Source organism: Electrona antarctica (assembly GCF_951216825.1).
Source record: "Electrona antarctica genome assembly, chromosome: 3".
NCBI lineage: Eukaryota > Metazoa > Chordata > Actinopteri > Myctophiformes > Myctophidae > Electrona > Electrona antarctica.
Genome location: NC_136808.1, coordinates 43451521 through 43472612, shown reverse-complemented (window position 1 = coordinate 43472612; position 21092 = coordinate 43451521). Strand labels below are relative to the sequence as shown.

The window sequence follows — 21092 nt, the reverse complement described above, 5'->3', positions numbered from 1 at the left end:
TGGGAGCCACGGTACACTGCTGCTGTTATCGGCAGTTGCCGCTTACAAACCGGCACTGCCGTGGCACGGACTGGCAGTGTAGTGTCATAATCCCCCCGCCACCCGTAAACTCATACATCATTGAGATCAAATTATAAAAAACATTAGAAATAAAACAATGTGTAAAGAGTAAAGACACTTGTTTGTAAAACAAAATACAGCAAGGAAGTCAACCATAAAAATAAGAGACAAAAGTCACTATACGTCACGACTTTTGTCTCTTATTTGTATTCTTATTTTCCTATAAGCCTCATACTCTAGGGGTGCGAAATTCTTTCTCTACAATGTAGCAGAGTGAAAGTCAGCAGCTTCCAAAAAACAAACAAAAAAAAAAAAAAAAAAAAATCTCCAAAAATGTGCTTTAGTACAGTACTCAAGTAACAATGTATTTACTGTCTACCATTGCCGATGGTTATTGAGGATATAGCCATGAGATTGCATGACCTTCAGAGCTTGTACAATGTGCGTATACCAACCAGTACCGGCTCAGCAGCCACGGCCAAAACAAAAATGTCCTTAAACCGAGCAGTCAGATTTTTTGTTTGGTCTGGAAGCAATCCAAAACAGCCCTTTTGTACTGGAAGCGTATTTTATTTTGGTCTGTCTCTGGTGAGAAATAAAGAGTGGGCTATAATGGTGCCTCCCTGTCCAATGCTCTTCTGGAGGAAGAATTATGTTGTTTACCGATATTTAGAAAGATCTCTTTTGTGTATAATAAAGACATTACATATCGACTAAAAAGCACTGAGTGGAAGATAGACAATGAGCTCTTTCATAATATAGCCTAGTCTCATGGCCACTGCAAACTTTGTTTTCATATAAAATGGAAATGGAAAATAACATAAACGCAGTGATGGAAGTAGTTTATTTACTCAGGTAAAAGTAGCAATACCACAAGGTAGAAATACTCTGTTACAACTAAGTAAAAGTCATTCATTCAAAATGTTACAACTACAAAAGTATTGGTATCAAAATATATTTCAAGTGATTTCAATAATCAACAATAGCAGTTCTACAGGTTGATGCAACACATTGTGATCTTATAGATATAAGCTATATTTGAATAGCTTTAGTATAAAAAAATCAATCAATCAATCAATCAACCACATTCTTACATTGCTTACAACAGTAACATACTGTAGGCCTATCCACATATCTTATTAATGTACTATAGACTATTATCCTCATACCCACTGTTGTACACCGGCCTGCAGGCATATGCATATATATACACACACGTACGTACACGCACGCACGCACGCATGCGCACCCACCCACGCACGCACGCACGCACGCACGCACGCACGCACGCACGCACGGACGCTGCTGCTGCTGTTGCTACTGCAACACATGCATTCCCAAATGGATAGCATCAATAAAGGTCCATCTACTGCATCTATCTGAACCAACATGCACCAGTGCCACTCACCTGTGACCAGACTGGAAACAACCAAAGGTAAGATGAGCATCTTCAGCAGCCTCATCAAGATCTCTCCTGGGAATGAAATGACCATGACGACATCCGGAGGCAGAGGAGAGTAGTGTCTGAGCAGCATCCCCGTGCAGGAGCCCAGTAACACACCTGCAAACAATAAGAACATCACCATGAATCTAACGGTAACACACCTTAAAAACACGAGAACAAAGACCTTAAATCGTGGCTTCACTTAAATACTCCTTATAGCTGGCTACAAGGGCAGTCGTTCTATCAGTGGTGAAAGAAGTACTCACATGTTTTATTTAAGTAAAAGTGAGAGAAATCTACCACACCGAAGTTCCAGACTAATGTCTATGCAGTGATATTAGTCTGGCCATGCCAGGCTAAGTAAAAAAAAAATACCCCAAAGTACAGTACTTGAGTACATTAGTTACTTAGTACTTACACAACTGCTTTCTGTGTTGTTCTGTTAAGTTGTTTGTCCAGTGTGTAGCCTACTCTCCTTCACTGTGTATGGTTATCTGTAGTCTGCTGGGTGATTGTTGTATAATAAATGGACCTAAATGGAAACAAGCTTCAACATGTTTGTGTTTGTTCCCTTTTGGCGCTTTTAATTGGTGATACTGTCCTTCCAAATGTTTTGCCAATAAAGTATTCTTTTCGATTCTAACATCATCAAACTAGACATGGAAACCTTGCCGATCTACAAGCTCACATTGCATCATATTGCGATGCGCTGTGAGCTTGTAGATTATAGATATCTTCACTTTTGCACCAGACTCTAGTACGACAAATTAATTGACAAAAATGAAAAAGCTGAAATATGGAGATGAAAGGTTTCTGCCTGACAGCAATTAACACAGCCAGTGCAAGAAAGGGATTTCTACGTGGTTCGAATCCCAACGGTCCGGTGCGGGACACGGATTTCTACATTTACCGCATTTTTTTATTGATTACTTTGACTCCGGGCCCGTGATCCCAAAAAAAAGAAGAAAATGCCTCTCCCCCTCCCTTCCTGAAAACAGGACGGGAGGGGGTTGGCATATTGTCACGTAATGGTGGCTCGGAGACTCCCATGCAACTCAGGTCAACAGAATCGCTGCATACCAAGCCGATCGTCTCGGTGCACCTCTCATCTTATTGTCTCCACCAGGCCGAAGGCATGGGGAGAGAGTATGTTTTGCACTCCGTCCGTCCGTCCGTGTGTCCGTGTGTGTGTGTGTGTGCTAATCTCCGGCACCGTTAACCCGGTCGATGCCAAATTTTGCACACACACTCCCTGGATGCCAACAATGAACCTCTGCCCCAAGATTTCCAGAACGGCCTGTTATAGCGCCACCAGGAGGCCGCTTTGTGCAAAACAAGTTTTTGGACAGTACACCTACAGATTTTGTCCAAACATCACGCAAATTGGTACACAGTCTCTCTAGAGCCATTCAACGAAACGGGTCTTTCAGATTTCTCCATCCTGATTGGCTAAGATTGGCTTCCAAAGTTCGCAGGAGTGCTCAGTTTCAAACAAAATGCTGCAAATCGTGAACACATCGTGTGATATCCGTGAAATTGTGCACGCACATTCCCACTAGGCCGAGGAAGAAATGCCACATGAACATTTTCAACTCAGCCTCATGGTGGCGCTATAACTGGCCGAAAAGTGTTTTTACCTCTAACTGCACGGATCTGTGGATAACTTTGTATGCCAACTCCCTAGAGGCCAAGGAAAAACCTTTGCCTGGAATTTTTCACATCTGCTCTTTATAGCGCCACCAGGAGGCCGACATATGTAAAACACATTTTCTAATATTACTCCTTCAGATTTTATCCAAATTTCACGCAAATCGGTACACATGCTCTCCATAGTCATGTGAGAGCATGATTTCTCATAATCCACCCTCATTGCCTACGATTGGCTTCTAAACCTTTCAGGAGTAGCCCGCTTTGTACCCGTTTTCTACAAATTGCCACAATTACTCAACGCAGCGTCTGATTGCGGTTACACTGTGCATGCATATTCCCACTAGGCTGAGGAAGAAATGCCACTTGACAGTTTTCAAATCAGCCTCATGGTGGCGCTACAACAGGCCAAGCCGTCACTCACACACACACACACACACACACACACACACACACACACACACACACACACACACACACACACACACACACACACACACACACACACACACACACACACACACACACACACAAAACATCCTCCTGGTGGAGACCTGTGCCCAGAAGGGCACTTTTTCTAGTTTCTCTCTCTTTGTTTCAGGGAGGGGAGGGCTCCCTCCTGTGTGTTTCAGCGGATGGAGGGGAGGGGTCTTGTGTGTAGTGTGACTGTGACTCTGTGAGTGTCTGTCGGTCAGATTTCTGTCTCCTTTTTTCTTCATACTCAAACAAAAAAACTATCACGGATTGTATCGTCCCTCGGCGAGCGGTTATTTCTTTATCATGATGATCAACGCCGGTCAGATGGAACAATGCAAATGCGCTGTTGTGTTATGGGAGGTGGGCAGGCGGGCAGCAACACTAACTGTGTTGCAGTTATTTCGGGGACAAATGAAGGCAGCGTCTCCACAAAGGAGCGTCGCACAGGTCCTCACTAATGTTCATGATAAAATACCACAATTTGTTGGTATTTGTTGTGCTCATGTTTGTTTTTTTTATCTTCTGTTTATTCTTTGTTTCGTTTTGTTTTTCCTCTTCCCTCTGTTTTTATTTTTATAATTATTATTATTATTTTTTAAATTATTACTATTATTATTTTTACCCCCTTCATTGTTTTTCATTATCCTGTACATTGGACATGACGATCGGTTAATCTTTACAACAGTAGAAATGGAATTCCGATGTATAACTATCACGAACTCTGTCACTGGGAGCGAACGGACTAAGAAGGCCTGAAACTATTAAAATATGAGACCCTTACTCTCCTGGAACTGTATGACAATACATACCGTAACACAATGAATGACAATACTATAAATGTAACAAATGACTTGTAACAACTATGAAATGTACTGTGAAGCCCTACACGAATGGCTTCCAATATTGCATTGCAACTTTTCAGGAATAGAAAGGCTGCCTGCTGTTTCTATTATAGCTTTGATTCCCGATCAATGATGTCGCTGGTAGACAGGTTTCTGAACTGCTCACAGCCCTCCTATGAGACACAGACCGAGTCGGGAAAAACATTGCTGCATTTTATCATGAACATTAGTGAGGACCAATTATATGAAGATGTAAACTGGTGAAGTGGTCCTTTAAGTAATTTACATATAAATAAATAAAGGAAACAGAATCAAACCAAAGCCCTGGTAAAGTTGGTTTGGGACAATCATTGTGACATGGTATTTTGCCTTCATTTACAGCAGACGATTAATGACATAACCCAAGGTGACAACAGTCTCTCAGGTTGTACAGTAATAGTCCTGGGTCACAGATACTGAGCTATTTCTGTCTACACGCAACTACCCTTTTCTGTCTACACGCAACAATATACTCTTTATTTCTGTCTACACGCAACAACTATTCTTATTTTTGTCAACACGCAACAATATTATTTTCTGTCAACACAGAACTATCTGTCAACAAGCAACAGTACTCTTTATTTCTGCCAACACACAACAATACTCTTTATTTCTGTCAAGTGTCAACACACAACAATACTCTTTATTTCTGTCAAGTGTCAACACACAACAATACTCTTTATTTCTGCCAACACACAACAATACTCTTTATTTCTGCCAATACACAACTACTCTTTATTTCTGCCAACACACAACAATACTCTTTATTTCTGCCAACACACAACTACTCTTTATTTCTGCCAACACACAACTACTCTTTATTTCTGCCAACACACAACTACTCTTTATTTCTGCCAACACACAACTACTCTTTATTTCTGCCAACACACAACTATTCTTTATTTATGCCAACACACAACTACTCTTTATTTCTGCTAACACACAACTAATCTTTATTTCTGCCAACACACAACTACTCTTTATTTCTGCCAACACACAACAATACTCTTTATTTCTGCCAACACACAACTACTCTTTATTTCTGCCAACACACAACTACTCTTTATTTCTGCCAACACAAAACAATACTCTTTATTTCTGCCAACACACAACAATACTCTTTATTTATGCCAACACACAACTACTCTTTATTTATGCCAACACACAACTACTCTTTATTTATGCCAACACACAACTACTCTTTATTTATGCCAACACACAACTACTCTTTCTTTATGCCAACACACAACTACTCTTTATTTCTGCCAACACACAACTACTCTTTATTTCTGCCAACACACAACTACTCTTTATTTATGCCAACACACAACTACTCTTTATTTCTGCCAACACACAACAATACTCTTTATTTATGCCAACACACAACTACTCTTTATTTATGCCAACACACAACTACTCTTTATTTCTGCCAACACACAACTACTCTTTATTTCTGCCAACACACAACAATACTCTTTATTTCTGCCAACACACAACTACTCTTTATTTCTGCCAACACACAACTACTCTTTATTTCTGCCAACACACAACTATTCTTTATTTATGCCAACACACAACTACTCTTTATTTCTGCTAACACACAACTAATCTTTATTTCTGCCAACACACAACTACTCTTTATTTCTGCCAACACACAACAATACTCTTTATTTCTGCCAACACACAACTACTCTTTATTTCTGCCAACACACAACTACTCTTTATTTCTGCCAACACAAAACAATACTCTTTATTTCTGCCAACACACAACAATACTCTTTATTTATGCCAACACACAACTACTCTTTATTTATGCCAACACACAACTACTCTTTATTTATGCCAACACACAACTACTCTTTATTTATGCCAACACACAACTACTCTTTATTTATGCCAACACACAACTACTCTTTATTTCTGCCAACACACAACTACTCTTTATTTCTGCCAACACACAACAATACTCTTTATTTCTGCCAACACACAACTACTCTTTATTTCTGCCAACACACAACTACTCTTTATTTCTGCCAACACACAACTATTCTTTATTTATGCCAACACACAACTACTCTTTATTTCTGCTAACACACAACTAATCTTTATTTCTGCCAACACACAACTACTCTTTATTTCTGCCAACACACAACTACTCTTTATTTCTGCCAACACACAACAATACTCTTTATTTCTGCCAACACACAACTACTCTTTATTTCTGCCAACACACAACTACTCTTTATTTCTGCCAACACACAACTACTCTTTATTTCTGCCAACACACAACAATACTCTTTATTTCTGCCAACACACAACTACTCTTTATTTCTGCCAACACACAACTACTCTTTATTTCTGCCAACACACAACTACTCTTTATTTAAGCCAACACACAACTACTCTTTATTTCTGCCAACACACAACTACTCTTTTCTGCCAACACACAACTACTCTTTATTTCTGCCAACGCAACTACTCTTTATTTATGCCAACACACAACAATACTCTTTATTTATGCCAACACACAACTACTCTTTATTTCTGCCAACACACAACAATACTCTTTATTTCTGCCAACACACAACAATACTCTTTATTTCTACCAACACACAACAATACTCTTTATTTCTACCAACACACAACTACTCTTTATTTCTGCCAACACACAACTACTCTTTATTTCTGCCAACACACAACTACTCTTTATTTCTGCCAACACACAACTACTCTTTATTTCTGCCAACACACAACAATACTCTTTATTTCTACCAACACACAACTACTCTTTATTTCTGCCAACACACAACTACTCTTTATTTCTGCCAACACACAACTACTCTTTATTTCTGCCAACACAATACTACTCTTTATTTCTGCCAACATACAACTATTCTTTATTTATGCCAACACACAACTACTCTTTATTTCTGCTAACACACAACTACTCTTTATTTCTGCCAACACACAACTACTCTTTATTTATGCCAACACACAACTACTCTTGATTTCTGCCAACACACAACAATACTCTTTATTTATGCCAACACACAACTACTCTTTATTTATGCCAACACACAACTACTCTTTATTTCTGCCAACACACAACTACTCTTTATTTCTGCCAACACACAACTACTCTTTATTTATGCCAACACACAACTACTCTTTATTTCTGCCAACACACAACTACTCTTTATTTCTGCCAACACAATACTACTCTTTATTTCTGCCAACATACAACTATTCTTTATTTATGCCAACACACAACTACTCTTTATTTCTGCTAACACACAACTACTCTTTATTTCTGCCAACACACAACTACTCTTTATTTATGCCAACACACAACTACTCTTGATTTCTGCCAACACACAACAATACTCTTTATTTATGCCAACACACAACTACTCTTTATTTATGCCAACACACAACTACTCTTTATTTATGCCAACACACAACTACTCTTTATTTCTGCTAACACACAACTACTCTTTATTTCTGCCAACACACAACTACTCTTTATTTATGCCAACACACAACTACTCTTGATTTCTGCCAACACACAACAATACTCTTTATTTATGCCAACACACAACTACTCTTTATTTCTGCCAACACACAACAATACTCTTTATTTATGCCAACACACAACTACTCTTTATTTCTGCCAACACACAACTACTCTTTATTTCTGCCAACATACAACTACTCTTTATTTCTGCCAACACACAACTACTCTTTATTTCTGCCAACACACAACTACTCTTTATTTCTGCCAACACACAACTACTCTTTATTTCTGCCAACACACAACTACTCTTTATTTCTACCAACACACAACTACTCTTTATTTCTGCCAACACACAACAATACTCTTTATTTATGCCAACACACAACTACTCTATATTTATGCCAACACACAACAATACTCTTTATTTATGCCAACACACAACTACTCTTTATTTCTGCCAACATACAACTACTCTTTATTTCTGCCAACACACAACTACTCTTTATTTCTGCCAACACACAACTACTCTTTATTTCTGCCAACACACAACTACCCTTTATTTCTGCCAACACACAACTACTCTTTATTTCTGCCAACACACAACTACTCTTTATTTCTGCCAACACACAACTACTCTTTATTTCTGCCAACACACAACTACTCTTTATTTCTGCCAACACACAACTACTCTTTATTTCTGCCAACACACAACTACTCTTTATTTCTGCCAACACACAACTACTCTTTATTTCTGCCAACACACAACTACTCTTGATTTCTGCCAACACACAACTACTCTTTATTTCTGCCAACACACAACTACTCTTGATTTCTGCCAACACACAACTACTCTTTATTTCTGCCAACACACAACTACTCTTTATTTCTGCCAACACACAACTACTCTTTATTTCTGCCAACACACAACAATACTCTTTATTTATGCCAACACACAACTACTCTATATTTATGCCAACACACAACAATACTCTTTATTTATGCCAACACACAACTACTCTTTATTTCTGCCAACATACAACTACTCTTTATTTCTGCCAACACACAACTACTCTTTATTTCTGCCAACACACAACTACTCTTTATTTCTGCCAACACACAACTACCCTTTATTTCTGCCAACACACAACTACTCTTTATTTCTGCCAACACACAACTACTCTTTATTTCTGCCAACACACAACTACTCTTTATTTCTGCCAACACACAACTACTCTTTATTTCTGCCAACACACAACTAATCTTTATTTCTGCCAACACACAACTACTCTTTATTTCTGCCAACACACAACTACTCTTGATTTCTGCCAACACACAACTACTCTTTATTTCTGCCAACACACAACTACTCTTGATTTCTGCCAACACACAACTACTCTTTATTTCTGCCAACACACAACTACTCTTTATTTCTGCCAACACACAACTACTCTTTATTTATGCCAACACACAACTACTCTTTATTTATGCCAACACACAACTACTCTTTATTTATGCCAACACACAACTACTCTTTTCTGCCAACACACAACAATACTCTTTATTTCTGCCAACACACAACTACTCTTTATTTCTGCCAACACACAACTACTCTTTTCTGCCAACACACAACAATACTCTTTATTTCTGCCAACACACAACTACTCTTTATTTATGCCAACACACAACTACTCTTTATTTATGCCAACACACAACTACTCTTTTCTGCCAACACACAACAATACTCTTTATTTCTGCCAACACACAACTACTCTTTATTTCTGCCAACACACAACAATACTCTTTATTTCTACCAACACACAACAATACTCTTTATTTCTACCAACACACAACTACTCTTTATTTCTGCCAACACACAACTACTCTTTATTTCTGCCAACACACAACAATACTCTTTATTTCTGCCAACACACAACTACTCTTTATTTCTGCCAACACACAGCTACTCTTTATTTCTGCCAACACACAACTACTCTTTATTTCTGCCAACACACAACTACTCTTTATTTCTGCCAACACACAACAATACTCTTTATTTCTGCCAACACACAACAATACTCTTTATTTCTGCCAACACACAACTACTCTTTATTTCTGCCAACGCAACTACTCTTTATTTATGCCAACACACAACAATACTCTTTATTTATGCCAACACACAACTACTCTTTATTTCTGTCAACACGCAACAACCAGGTGGATCTAACTTTGATGTTGACTGCAGGTCCAGGAGCACAAAGAAAACATCATCGCACGCGTGCAGCGTTTTAATTATAACATCCATCCATACCTACAGGTATAGCAGTTAAACCATTACAAAATGAGGTATAATATAATAACAGAGAAGGAGAAGTCCGGACACAGTCTTTGCTCCAACAGTGTTTATTTTGTTAAAACACCATTTAATTTCACGGCCGAAACGTTGTGTCTCTCTGTATGTATCTACCTTTTGTCCAGCACCAGCAAGGAACTGGATGTGCGCAAGCCACCTGCTTTTTAAACTAGTATAATATAATAAGTCATGTTACAAATCTGTTATTTTTAATACTTTTGTGGCTTCTGCCCAAGAACAACAAAAGGTGAGTACTTCTTCCAGAGCTGACATACAGTATGGACCATGTAACCTTACCTAGGATGGTCAGAGTGAGGACCATGTTGTTTATGAGCTTTTGACACAGTCCTCCACACGCTCCCTTTGACTTCTCCTCCTCCATGGGCATGGGCTCCATGTGGCTCTCATGCATCCTCACCTCCACCTGCTTGTGCATCTTGTTTTCGGAACTGAAACAAGCAACAAAAAGAAAAAACCTGTTAGGATTTATTAAAGGCAACGTTTTCTTATTGACGGCATCAAAGTTGCGATACATTTTTCAACACAGCATTGGATTTGTAAGCAGAAACTACTATTTTGTGATGGGAGGATAATGGTGGTTGAGCGGCTGGCTGTCTGTATCGGTTAAAACCTCGGCTCCTCCTGGCTTTGTGTCAAAGTGTCCTTGAGCAAGACACGGAACCCCCCAAACTGCTTGGTGCCTTGCATGGTTTCCTGTGCTGTCTCTGTGTGTGTGTGTGAGTGTGTGAGTGTGCGTGCGTGCGTGCGTGCGTGCGTGCGTGAGAACGTGCGTGTGTGAGAGAGAATGTGTGCATGAAAGAGTGAATGTAAGGCACATTGTTTGTATGAACTATGAAGGCACTATAAAAATGCAAAAACAAAACAAGAGTTCATTCTCAAACTTAAGAGTTGAAAATAGTAATGACATGAATGGAAATGGATTGAATGAACCAGAATACGTAGCATAAATACATAACATGTGACTTATGTCTGTTAGTCTTTTCACAGCCTTCTAGCCTTTTGATGCTATTATGGTATAACTTTAATAAACTTTATTTATATATGGAGTGTGGTATACTGTAAATAGTGTAATTAATTATTACTGTTATTTGTAGGAAACTATCTTAAAAGACAAATTTAGACTTCTAACCACTTAGTGGTTAGAAGTCTAGACTGTGCCTGGCCCTGGCTTCAACAAATGTGTCTATTATAATGTGTATGTAGTGTATCATTTAGTAGATAACTGCCTAGGATGGTAGATTCGGTAGTGTTTATTTAATGCCGTGATCTGTCCGCCCACCTACCACAGACAGATGACTTGAATGTTATTATATAGAGAAGTTGGAGGAAAATGTAGCCGATGTTGACAATGGACAAAAATCGAAAACTCACAATTTGCACAACCTTCACTTCATGTACCTAATCGCTCGACACAATTTGCACTACATCACACTCCCTTATCTGCATTAGACTCCGACTTTCCTTCTTTACACTCTGATGTCAATTACACATCACCTTGTGTCCTTGTCCAAACACTACACAAAATGTTGTTGCACACACTTCTCACAAAAATCTCAAAGCATCAACCTACAACACACAAATAGTCAAATCTATAAAATTCAGGTCTGGTGAGAAATTTGCAATCAGGACTGCAGCATAAAAGGGACTTGAGAGCCTCTGTTTTGTTTGGTGAACAATGGAGAACCTTGAAGAGATCGACAACCAGAGAAGGAGAGGGGTAAGAGTGAGATGAGGAGGCTCCTCCTCCTCCTCATCTCACTCTTACCCCTCTGCTTCGAGAGGAGTAGGTGGACAGAGAGAAGGAGGAGGAGGGAGAGGAGGACAAGGAGGAGGAGAAGGAGGAGGGAGAGGGGAGTGTGAGCAGGCTGGTTTATAGTAAAAATAAAATAAAATAAAACATTTTTTGGCTGAATATTTGTGTGCTGTTTTATGGGGAGTCAGGATCAACATATGGAATGAATTTTGTACTGGCCATATATGGAGCGTGTCTTGAGTGTACAGGGTTTGATGAGGTCAGATAAACATATGGAATGTCAGAACAGGTCAGCTCCATATATGGAGATCTAAGGGTGGCAGTGGGGACAGGCAGTGTCTTGAGTGTAGAGGGTTTGATGAGGGCCCAGGTAGGGCCAGGCCTCAATTTTTGCCAGCTGCCAGGCACGGCTGCACTAACTAGAAATGCACTCTGATGAGCTGCCAACTTGAGCTTAGCACTAAGTTGGCCATGAATGGCCTACTTGTGTGCGAGCAGAGCACGCAACTTATCTGTGACTCTTGTCAAGTTGAAATGATGAAACCCATAAACAAACATTTAAAATAAAACTTACACCGATCGAAAACAAAACTATATTCTTACAAGTTTCACGATAGGCCTATGATATCAAGACACTCTTCTCTTTGAAAATGAATAATTCTTCCAAAACAACTATAAAAAAGGTTTCCTTTGATCTATTTCCTTCTATAATATTTAAAGAAAACTCTGTTGCTTTGATTGACTGTTCCGAAGTCTTTAGATATTTGTTCTTTTCCTTCATTCTCAAACCATTTTATTAGTTCATCTACCTCCGATATGCCAATATTTATGTACAATAAAGAATCTCCAATAAAGAACGTCATCAGCCAATCCCTGATTGGCCGAGCGATGCCACCAACATACGGAGCCAATCCAATCGGTCGAGGGGGCCACCGACATACGCAACAAGCTGCCAACTTGCGCTCTGATTGGCCAAGCGACGCCAGTAAAAATACACATTCCCTGATTGGATTGGCCGATCAGCGACACCACCAGAAATACACAATCCCTGATTGGCCGAGGGGACCACCAAAACTTCACAATCCCAGATTGGCCAAGGGTGTCACCAACATATGCAGCCGCTCTGCTCGCGCAAGTAACAACTTTGGGGCAGGCCCGTCTAGAGTTTGAATGGACATGCAGTTGCAGGTATCAGTCAAAAGGGAGAAATCAAAGAGGAAGGACGGGTGGGGAATGATCAACATATGGAATGTCAGAACAAGTCAGCTCTATGGAGATCTAAGGGTTTGAGGTCAGATGTAGAGTTGCTGGCCGACTCCATATCTAGGTGATGATCCAGTCTCCTCCATGTACCCAGGGTTTGATGAGGTCAGTATCGTGATCTTCATATCTGGACACGGCCATATATGGAGCGTGTCACGGGGCGTGACGGACTCGATTTCAAACAAAAGCACAAGTCAATACAAAAGCTGCTACTTTGTGGACAAAACCATGAAAAGCACAAGACTTCTTTACATCAGGGTCCACCATTTTCAAATCATCTTGCTACTTGCTCATCATCATCATCATTTTTCGACCGCGGTAGAGATCATGGATTTCACAATGCCACGCCAGACTCACCAGTTCCTGCTTACTGATGCATGTGTCCCTAGCGATGGCATCAGGGAACGACAGTTTTCTACCTCTGGTCTGCTTTGAGGTAGGATTCCAGAGAAGAAGGGAAAATATACTGTATCCTCATGATCAGCTCTGTAACAGTGGCCATCTTCTGGATCGGACTAGTGAAGAAACACGGGGAAGGTTGCCATATATTAGAGAAGTCGATGGGTGGCTCTTCCAAAAGAGATTTTGCGCTCTCATTAGAAGGCAGGTGTAAGTGCCATCCAGCCGTTTCTCTAATTTCTTTGAAAGTGTCCATGTCTCGGAGCCATAGAGTAGAATCGGCTCGACGGTCGTCCTAAATACTTTTACTTTGAACCTCTTACTAAGCTGGGATGATCAGATCTTATGCATGTCATTGCAGGCTGACCAGGCCATACCCTTCCTAGTTTGAAAGTCCTTTTGGGAAGAAGATACTATAGGCTGTAAACCCAAATACTTGTAGTCATCAACCTGTTTCAAAGGAGTGTTGTTAAGTGTTTTGATAAGGTGGTTATTGTTGGATTTGCATATATTTACGTATTCAGTTTTTGTCTCGTTGAGACACAGTTGAAGGCCTACTTGTCATCATGTTGCTACATGTTGCTACTTCTGTATGAGTATGACACTGATATGTGACAAAGTAGTAGGGCATTCATTTATGGAAAAAAAACATGTGAAATATGGTGATACACGGTTTCTGTCCAACAGCAACGTTATGCTTTAACAAAAAGTGGTTGGAAGGTTTTTTCAGTGAATCAGTGAAAACTAGAAAAAGTGCCCTTCTGGGCACAGGTCTCCACCAGGAGGATAGGAGTGTGTGTGTGATGTGTGGCAAAATGTCTAGGAGCAATATAAACGTGTGTGTGTGTGTGTCTGTGTGTGTGTGTGTGTGTGTGTGTGTGTGTGTGTGTGAGACGCGGCTTGGCCTGTTGTAGCGCCACCATGAGGCTGATTTGAAAACTGTCAAGTGGCATTTCTTCCAAAGCCTAGTGGGAATATGCATGCACAGTTTCACCACAATCGGACGCTGCGTTGAGTAGTTGTGGCGATTTGTACAAAACGGGTACAAAGCGGGCTACTCCTGAAAAGTTTAGAAGCCAATCGTAGGCTGGATTATGAGAAATCAAACAAACCCGTCTTGATCACATGACTATGGAGAGCATGTGTACCGATTTGCATGAAATTTGGATAAAATCTGAAGGAGTAATATTAGAAAATGTGTTTTACATATGTCGGCCTCCTGGTGGCGCTATAAAGAGCAGATGTGAAAAATTCCAGGCAAAGGTTTTTCCTTGGCCTCTAGGGAGTTGGCATACAAAGTTATCCACAGATCCGTGCAGTTAGAGGTAAAAACACTTTTCGGCCAGTTATAGCGCCACCATGAGGCTGAGTTGAAAATGTTCATGTGGCATTTCTTCCTCTAGTGGGAATGTGCGTGCACAATTTCACAGAAATCACACAATGTGTTCATGATTTGCAGCATTTTGTTTGAAACTGAGCACTCCTGCGAACTTTGGAAGCCAATTTTAGCCAATCAGGATGGAGTCTGAGAAATCTGAAAGACCCGTTTCGTTGCATGGCTCTAGAGAGACTGTGTACCAATTTGCGTGATGTTTGGACAAAATCTGTAGGTGTACTGTCCAAAAACTTGTTTTGCACAAAGCGGCCTCCTGGTGGCACTATAACAGGCCGTTCTGGAAATTATGGGGCAGAGGTTCATCGTTGGCATCCAGGGAGTGTGTGTGCAAAATTTGGCATCGACCGGGTTAACGGTGCCGGAGATTAGCTGTTCACAGACGGAAGGACGGACGGACACACACACGGACACACACACACACACACGGACACACGGACGGACGGACGGAGTGCAAAACATACTCTCTCCCCATGCCTTCGGCCTGGTGGAGACAACTAAGGCTTCTGGGCAATTGTGAGTTGTGACAGATTCTAGTCTAGAGCCTGGTTTCCCCTCATGTGCCCTCCTCCTCCACCTGTGCTTCTCATCATGACGTTGCTGAAGCAACACAACACCAGCAGGTTTGTTGTGGTCAGTGTCAGACTTCGTGGCTTAAAGACTCTTTGCCTTAAAGATCCACAACCTTTTAAATCCTCTGTGTGGTTAGTGATTACGTATCCCAGGAATGCCCATGTAACCCCCCATGTCCTTTGTCCTGTACCTTCACCATGTCATCAGGACACCTGTGTGTCCTGGGCTGTCAATTTGTTCCAGATCTGGAATCTGGTAAGCTTAAAAGCAAATATGATACCTATGCCTGTATCGCTATCTACTATAGTGGCTCATATATGCTATGTCAAGGGTTCCCAAACTTTCCAGGTGGTGATTTAACCTGGGGAATGTTGCACATTAAGCTAATCATAAGCAAATGGTGTCGCAACCCCCAGTTTGGGAAGCACTGCGCTATACCTGGTCAGCCCAGGCGCAGAGGGCCAGGTTGGATGTTAAATTGCCTTTACTAGACCTGTACGTGCCTGTCTCTCACCGGCCTACTTGAGAACGATGCAACTTGGGAACCTAATAATACCGTTTTAACTGTCTGTCTGTGTCCCACATGGAGATCTCTGTATCTGCCTGTCTGCCTGTGTCTGAAGAGGGCAAACTGACTGACTGTGAAAAGTGGACTGGTTAAGTAATCAATTGTCAGGTGTGGGGTTGCCATGGCAATCAATTGGCTGAGGCAGAGGTTGGAAGGGGTGAGATGAGGGGACTTGGTGAGGGGACTTGGCCTCATTAGGCCCACTGGCAGAGCCTGACCAGAGCCTTTTGTGGTGGTTCTGGACAACCGTGGGTCCGACCGACTCGATAACGGGCACTGCACTCCCTGCAGGGGTGTGGAACGCGTGTGTCGAATTTGAAGTCGGTGGGGCAAGCGGTTCTCGAGTTACGTGCATTACAACCGTACACACACACACACACGCACACACGCACATCAGAAACGTGGACCTTTAAGTTGGCCTCCTGCTGGTCACGGACAAGGTCAGGGAGACGAGGATGAGTTATTGAGTTTTTTCTATATTGTTGTGTAGTCGTTTTTGTTGCACTGTCCAATTGTTGAATGTTTAATGGAACACGACGGAAACAATTAAGCCTCTGGCTTTTTGTCTCATCTATTTAGCGTGTTTTTAACTTGTTGTACTGCCTGTAAAATCATCAATAAAGTACTCAATCAATGAGGCTGACACTGTGCCAGGCAGCCGAACTGGTAGCAAGCAAACAGACGCGGTTGGAGCCAAGCCAAAGCACAGCTGGAAGGGGCGCATCACTGTGGCGGGGCAGCAGACCTAGTGTTGCTAGCTCACTGCAGAGCTCCGGACCCTGATGATGGATAGGGAGGGAGTGGAGGGAAGTGATCCAGCAGTCCTCACAACTGTGTCAGCTAGTCTGCAGCCTTGCATCACTTATTCTCTACCGATACAGTATCTTTGTTGTCTCCACCAGGCCGAAGGCATGGGGAGAGAGTATGTTTTGCACTCAGTCCGTCCGTCCGTCCGTCCGTCCGTCCGTCCGTCCGTCCGTCCGTCCGTCCGTCCTTCCGTCTGTGAACAGCTAATCTCCGGCACCGTTAACACGGTCGATGCCACATTTTGCACACACACTCCCTGGATGCCAATGATGAACCTCTGCCCCAAAATTTCCAGAACGGCCTGTTATAGCACCACCAGGAGGCCGCTTTGTGCAATACAAGTTTTTGGACAGTACACCTACAGATTTTGTCCAAACATCACGCAAATTGGTACACAGTGTTTCTAGAGCCATTCAACGAAACGGGTCTTTCAGATTTATCAGACTTCTCAGGAGTGCTCAGTTTCAAACAAAATGCTGCAAATCATGAACACATTGTGTGATTTCCGTGAAATTGTGCACGCACATTCCTTCCCACTAGGTCGAGGAAGAAATGCCACATGAACATTCTCAACTCAGCCTCATAGTAGCGCTATAACTGGCCGAAAAGTGTTTTACCTCTAACTGCACGGATCTGTGGATAACTTTGTATGCCAACTCCCTAGAGGCCAAGAAAAAACCTTTGCCTGGAATTTTTCACATCTGCTCTTTATAGCGCCACCAGGAGGCCGACATATGTAAAACACATTTTCTAATATTACTCCTTCAGATTTGAGCCAAATTTCACGCAAATCGGTACACATGCTCTTCATAGTCATGTGATCAAGACGGGTTTGATTTCTCATAATCCACCCTCATTGGCTACGATTGGCTTCTGAACTTTTCAGGAGTAGCCCGCTTAGTACCCGTTTTGTACATATTGCCACAACTACTCAATGCAGCGTCCGATTGTGGTGAAACTGTGCATGCATATTCCCACTAGGCTTTGGAAGAAATGCCAGTTTTCAAATCAGCCTCATGGTGGCACTACAACAGGCCAAGCCGCGTCACACACACACACACACACACACACACACACACACACACACACACACACACACACACACACACACACACACACACACACACACACACACACACACACACACACACACACACACACACACACACACACGTTTATATTGCTCCTAATTTTGCCAAACATCACACACACACTCCTATCCTCCTGGTGGAGACCTGTGCCCAGAAGGGCACTTTTTCTAGTTCTATCCCTGTGGTGCGGCTATGACTGAACTGAATTTCCCTTGGAATCAACACAGGTCTAGCAGTCTATCTGCTACAGTGATATCTGTCTGGCTGCATTTCTAAAGTGTCTCAAAGTGTTTTACGATGTCTGTTACATTTACCCATGCAAGGCACCAACCTGCTCATCGGGAGTAGGGGTTAGGGTTCAGTATATCTTGCTTACTTTGAAATGCAGCCAGGTGTTAGCCAGAGATCAAAACAGGAACATTTTGTTTCGTTTTAGTATCTCCTGAGTCACTGCTCCTCCCGGTATCAACCATTGAGCTTTTTGTTATTCTGCAATCATCTTTAATGGAAGACAAATAGAAAATGCTAATTAAAGGATGGTGTTGGACACGATACAATCCTAATGGACTTACTTCAAAGGGCGCGCAAATGTTTTTTAGATGATTTATTTAGTATCCTCTTATTATTACAAAAACAAGGGAGCGAGGGAATGGGGGGAAGTGTGGGGGGGGGAGCAACTACGTAAATCCATCAGGCCTTGCTGTCTGAAACATTGTGCTCCTGCGCTAATGAGACTTAAGCCTTGTAAAGAGGATAAAATTAGCAAGTCAAGCACACAAGTGATTGCATTATGTAACAACACGGGGGCACACCATCAAGTGTCAAGGTGTCAGCACTCAGCACCACTTGCCAAGCCAACTGTTACGCATTCACAGCCAAAGGATTACTGGCTTCATACACAGTTCTCTGAACATCCCCTCAAGCAGAGTGGTGCGAAGAAACCATGAAGTACAATATATAGGCCTACTCAAGTACTATTACTTAAAATATACACCACACCTCAGATTCATTAGTTGAGTCAAAGATATTAAAAAAAATAGCAGATCTACCAGGTATGATTGTAGATATTTTAGAAAAGAAGTATAAAATAAGGCTTTAATGGTTCATGGTCAATAATTATAACATAGCATGATGATACTGTATATGATTCAAAAATGGACTATCTGCAAAATGAGTACTGTACTTTTACTTTGGCTACTTATTGTGATGCTAAAATACAGATATATATATATATATATATTTATTTATTTTACTTGTGACAAAGTATGTTTAAACTGTGGTTTTGATACTTTTATTTAGTTAAAAATTAGTCCAAGTTTTACTGATCACATCAGCATATTAATCTCCATAACTCACCCTGTGTGTGTGTGTGTGTGTGTGTGTGTGTGTGTGTGTGTGTGTGTGTGTGTGTGTGTGTGTGTGTGTGTGTGTGTGTGTGCGTGCGTGTGTGTGTGTGTGTGTGCGTGTGTGCGTGCGTGCGTGCGTGCGTGCGTGCGTGCGTGCGTGCGTGCAAGCGAGCGTGCGTGCGTGCACACTGTAAATCACCAGATGTTCTCAAGTCTAGTGATTGCAGTGAAACTGTAGCAGCAGCCAGTGTGCAAGAAGCAGAATCCTTAAAATACAGCTACAACTTGGAATTACAAATTTAAGATAAACCGGGCACATGCTGAAATCAAAGAAATCAAATCAGTAACAAAGGTAGCCTTGCTGATGAATCAATACAAAGTACAGCCTCCAAACAATTATTTGTGTGTACATTCCAAAGGCATTGTAAACACCAGGCACCCCCTCCAAAATAACTTTTTTCCACATCATATAAACAAACCTCTAGTATCAGCCATGTGTCGTCATATCAACTCAGAACACATCATATTGTCACTGTCAGGTGGAAAACTTGAACTGTATGTCTGAATGAAATGGCATCTCTTACTATGAAACCACCCGGTGGATTGACCTCTTCCACCCAACAGTGAACCATCTCTTCAGAAAAGCCTTCTGATCATTCACAGGGGGGAACAACAAAGATAGACACAGACTCAAGGTTACTGGAGGCTTCTAAATGTTCACTTACCAAAAGGTTTTTCTATGATGCTGCTTTGAATCAATATTATATTTGGCGAAGAGAAACTACACATCCATGGGCTTTGGTGCAATATATATAAAATATATAATCCAAAAATCAATTTGTAAAATCCACATCAAATCCTTAAAAAAAAAAGAAAACTCAGTTCGAAAGGCTATTTTATTCCCTAGATGAGGCAACGTTAACAATCTGCTGAATGAATAAACTTGGATATCTCCAAAGAAGCATTTTGTCCAAAGCAATATACAGATTCCATGTAGCAGCTCTCTGATAAGTGTGCTGAAGGTGAGCTGACCTGTGGCACTGACAGGAGACTCCCACAGGAAGGCGGAGTCACACCTGCTATACTTAGGAGCAGCTAGAGCCTAGAGCAGTTCCTTATACTGTAGCGGCCTGTGTCTGTCTAATCCTCGCTACAGGAATGTATGTACAGTAGTAACAGTACGGCCACTCTGAAAGGAAATGTATTGTCGCTGTCGGGCAGAAACATAGTAACATTTTTGGTGTTTCCTTTTCCCCCGTAAACACTAGCCATGTGTTGCATGGAGAATATAGGTTTCTACCATCAGGAAGGAGATATGGTGTCCCAGCATCCTTTGTCCACCAGTCGACTTTGAGGCTTAATCAGGAGTTGTAGTAGCCATGGGGTAATCTAGGCGGTGGACATTGCTCTTGTCTATTGTAATATTGTTTTGTTCTTTGTGCTACATCTATGTCAAATGTGTGTATATGTGTTCTGCATATATGGCTGTTGGGTCAAAAGACACA

The 21092-nt window shown here is 41.3% G+C and overlaps 1 protein-coding gene across 1 annotated transcript in view; it reads right to left on the bottom strand.

Moving 5' to 3' along the window:
* LOC306920106 (excitatory amino acid transporter 2-like) overlaps positions 1-20535 on the bottom strand; it is a 35693-nt gene extending 15158 nt beyond the window's left edge. The window contains exons 1-3 of the mRNA XM_079496735.1: positions 20313-20535; positions 10671-10822; positions 1469-1621 (exon numbers count right to left, since the gene is read on the bottom strand). Coding sequence (XP_079352861.1) covers positions 1469-1621; positions 10671-10809 — 292 coding nt within the window. The 5' untranslated portion in view covers positions 10810-10822; positions 20313-20535. The remainder of the gene's footprint in view (positions 1-1468; positions 1622-10670; positions 10823-20312) is intronic.
* Positions 20536-21092: the final 557 nt, after the last annotated feature.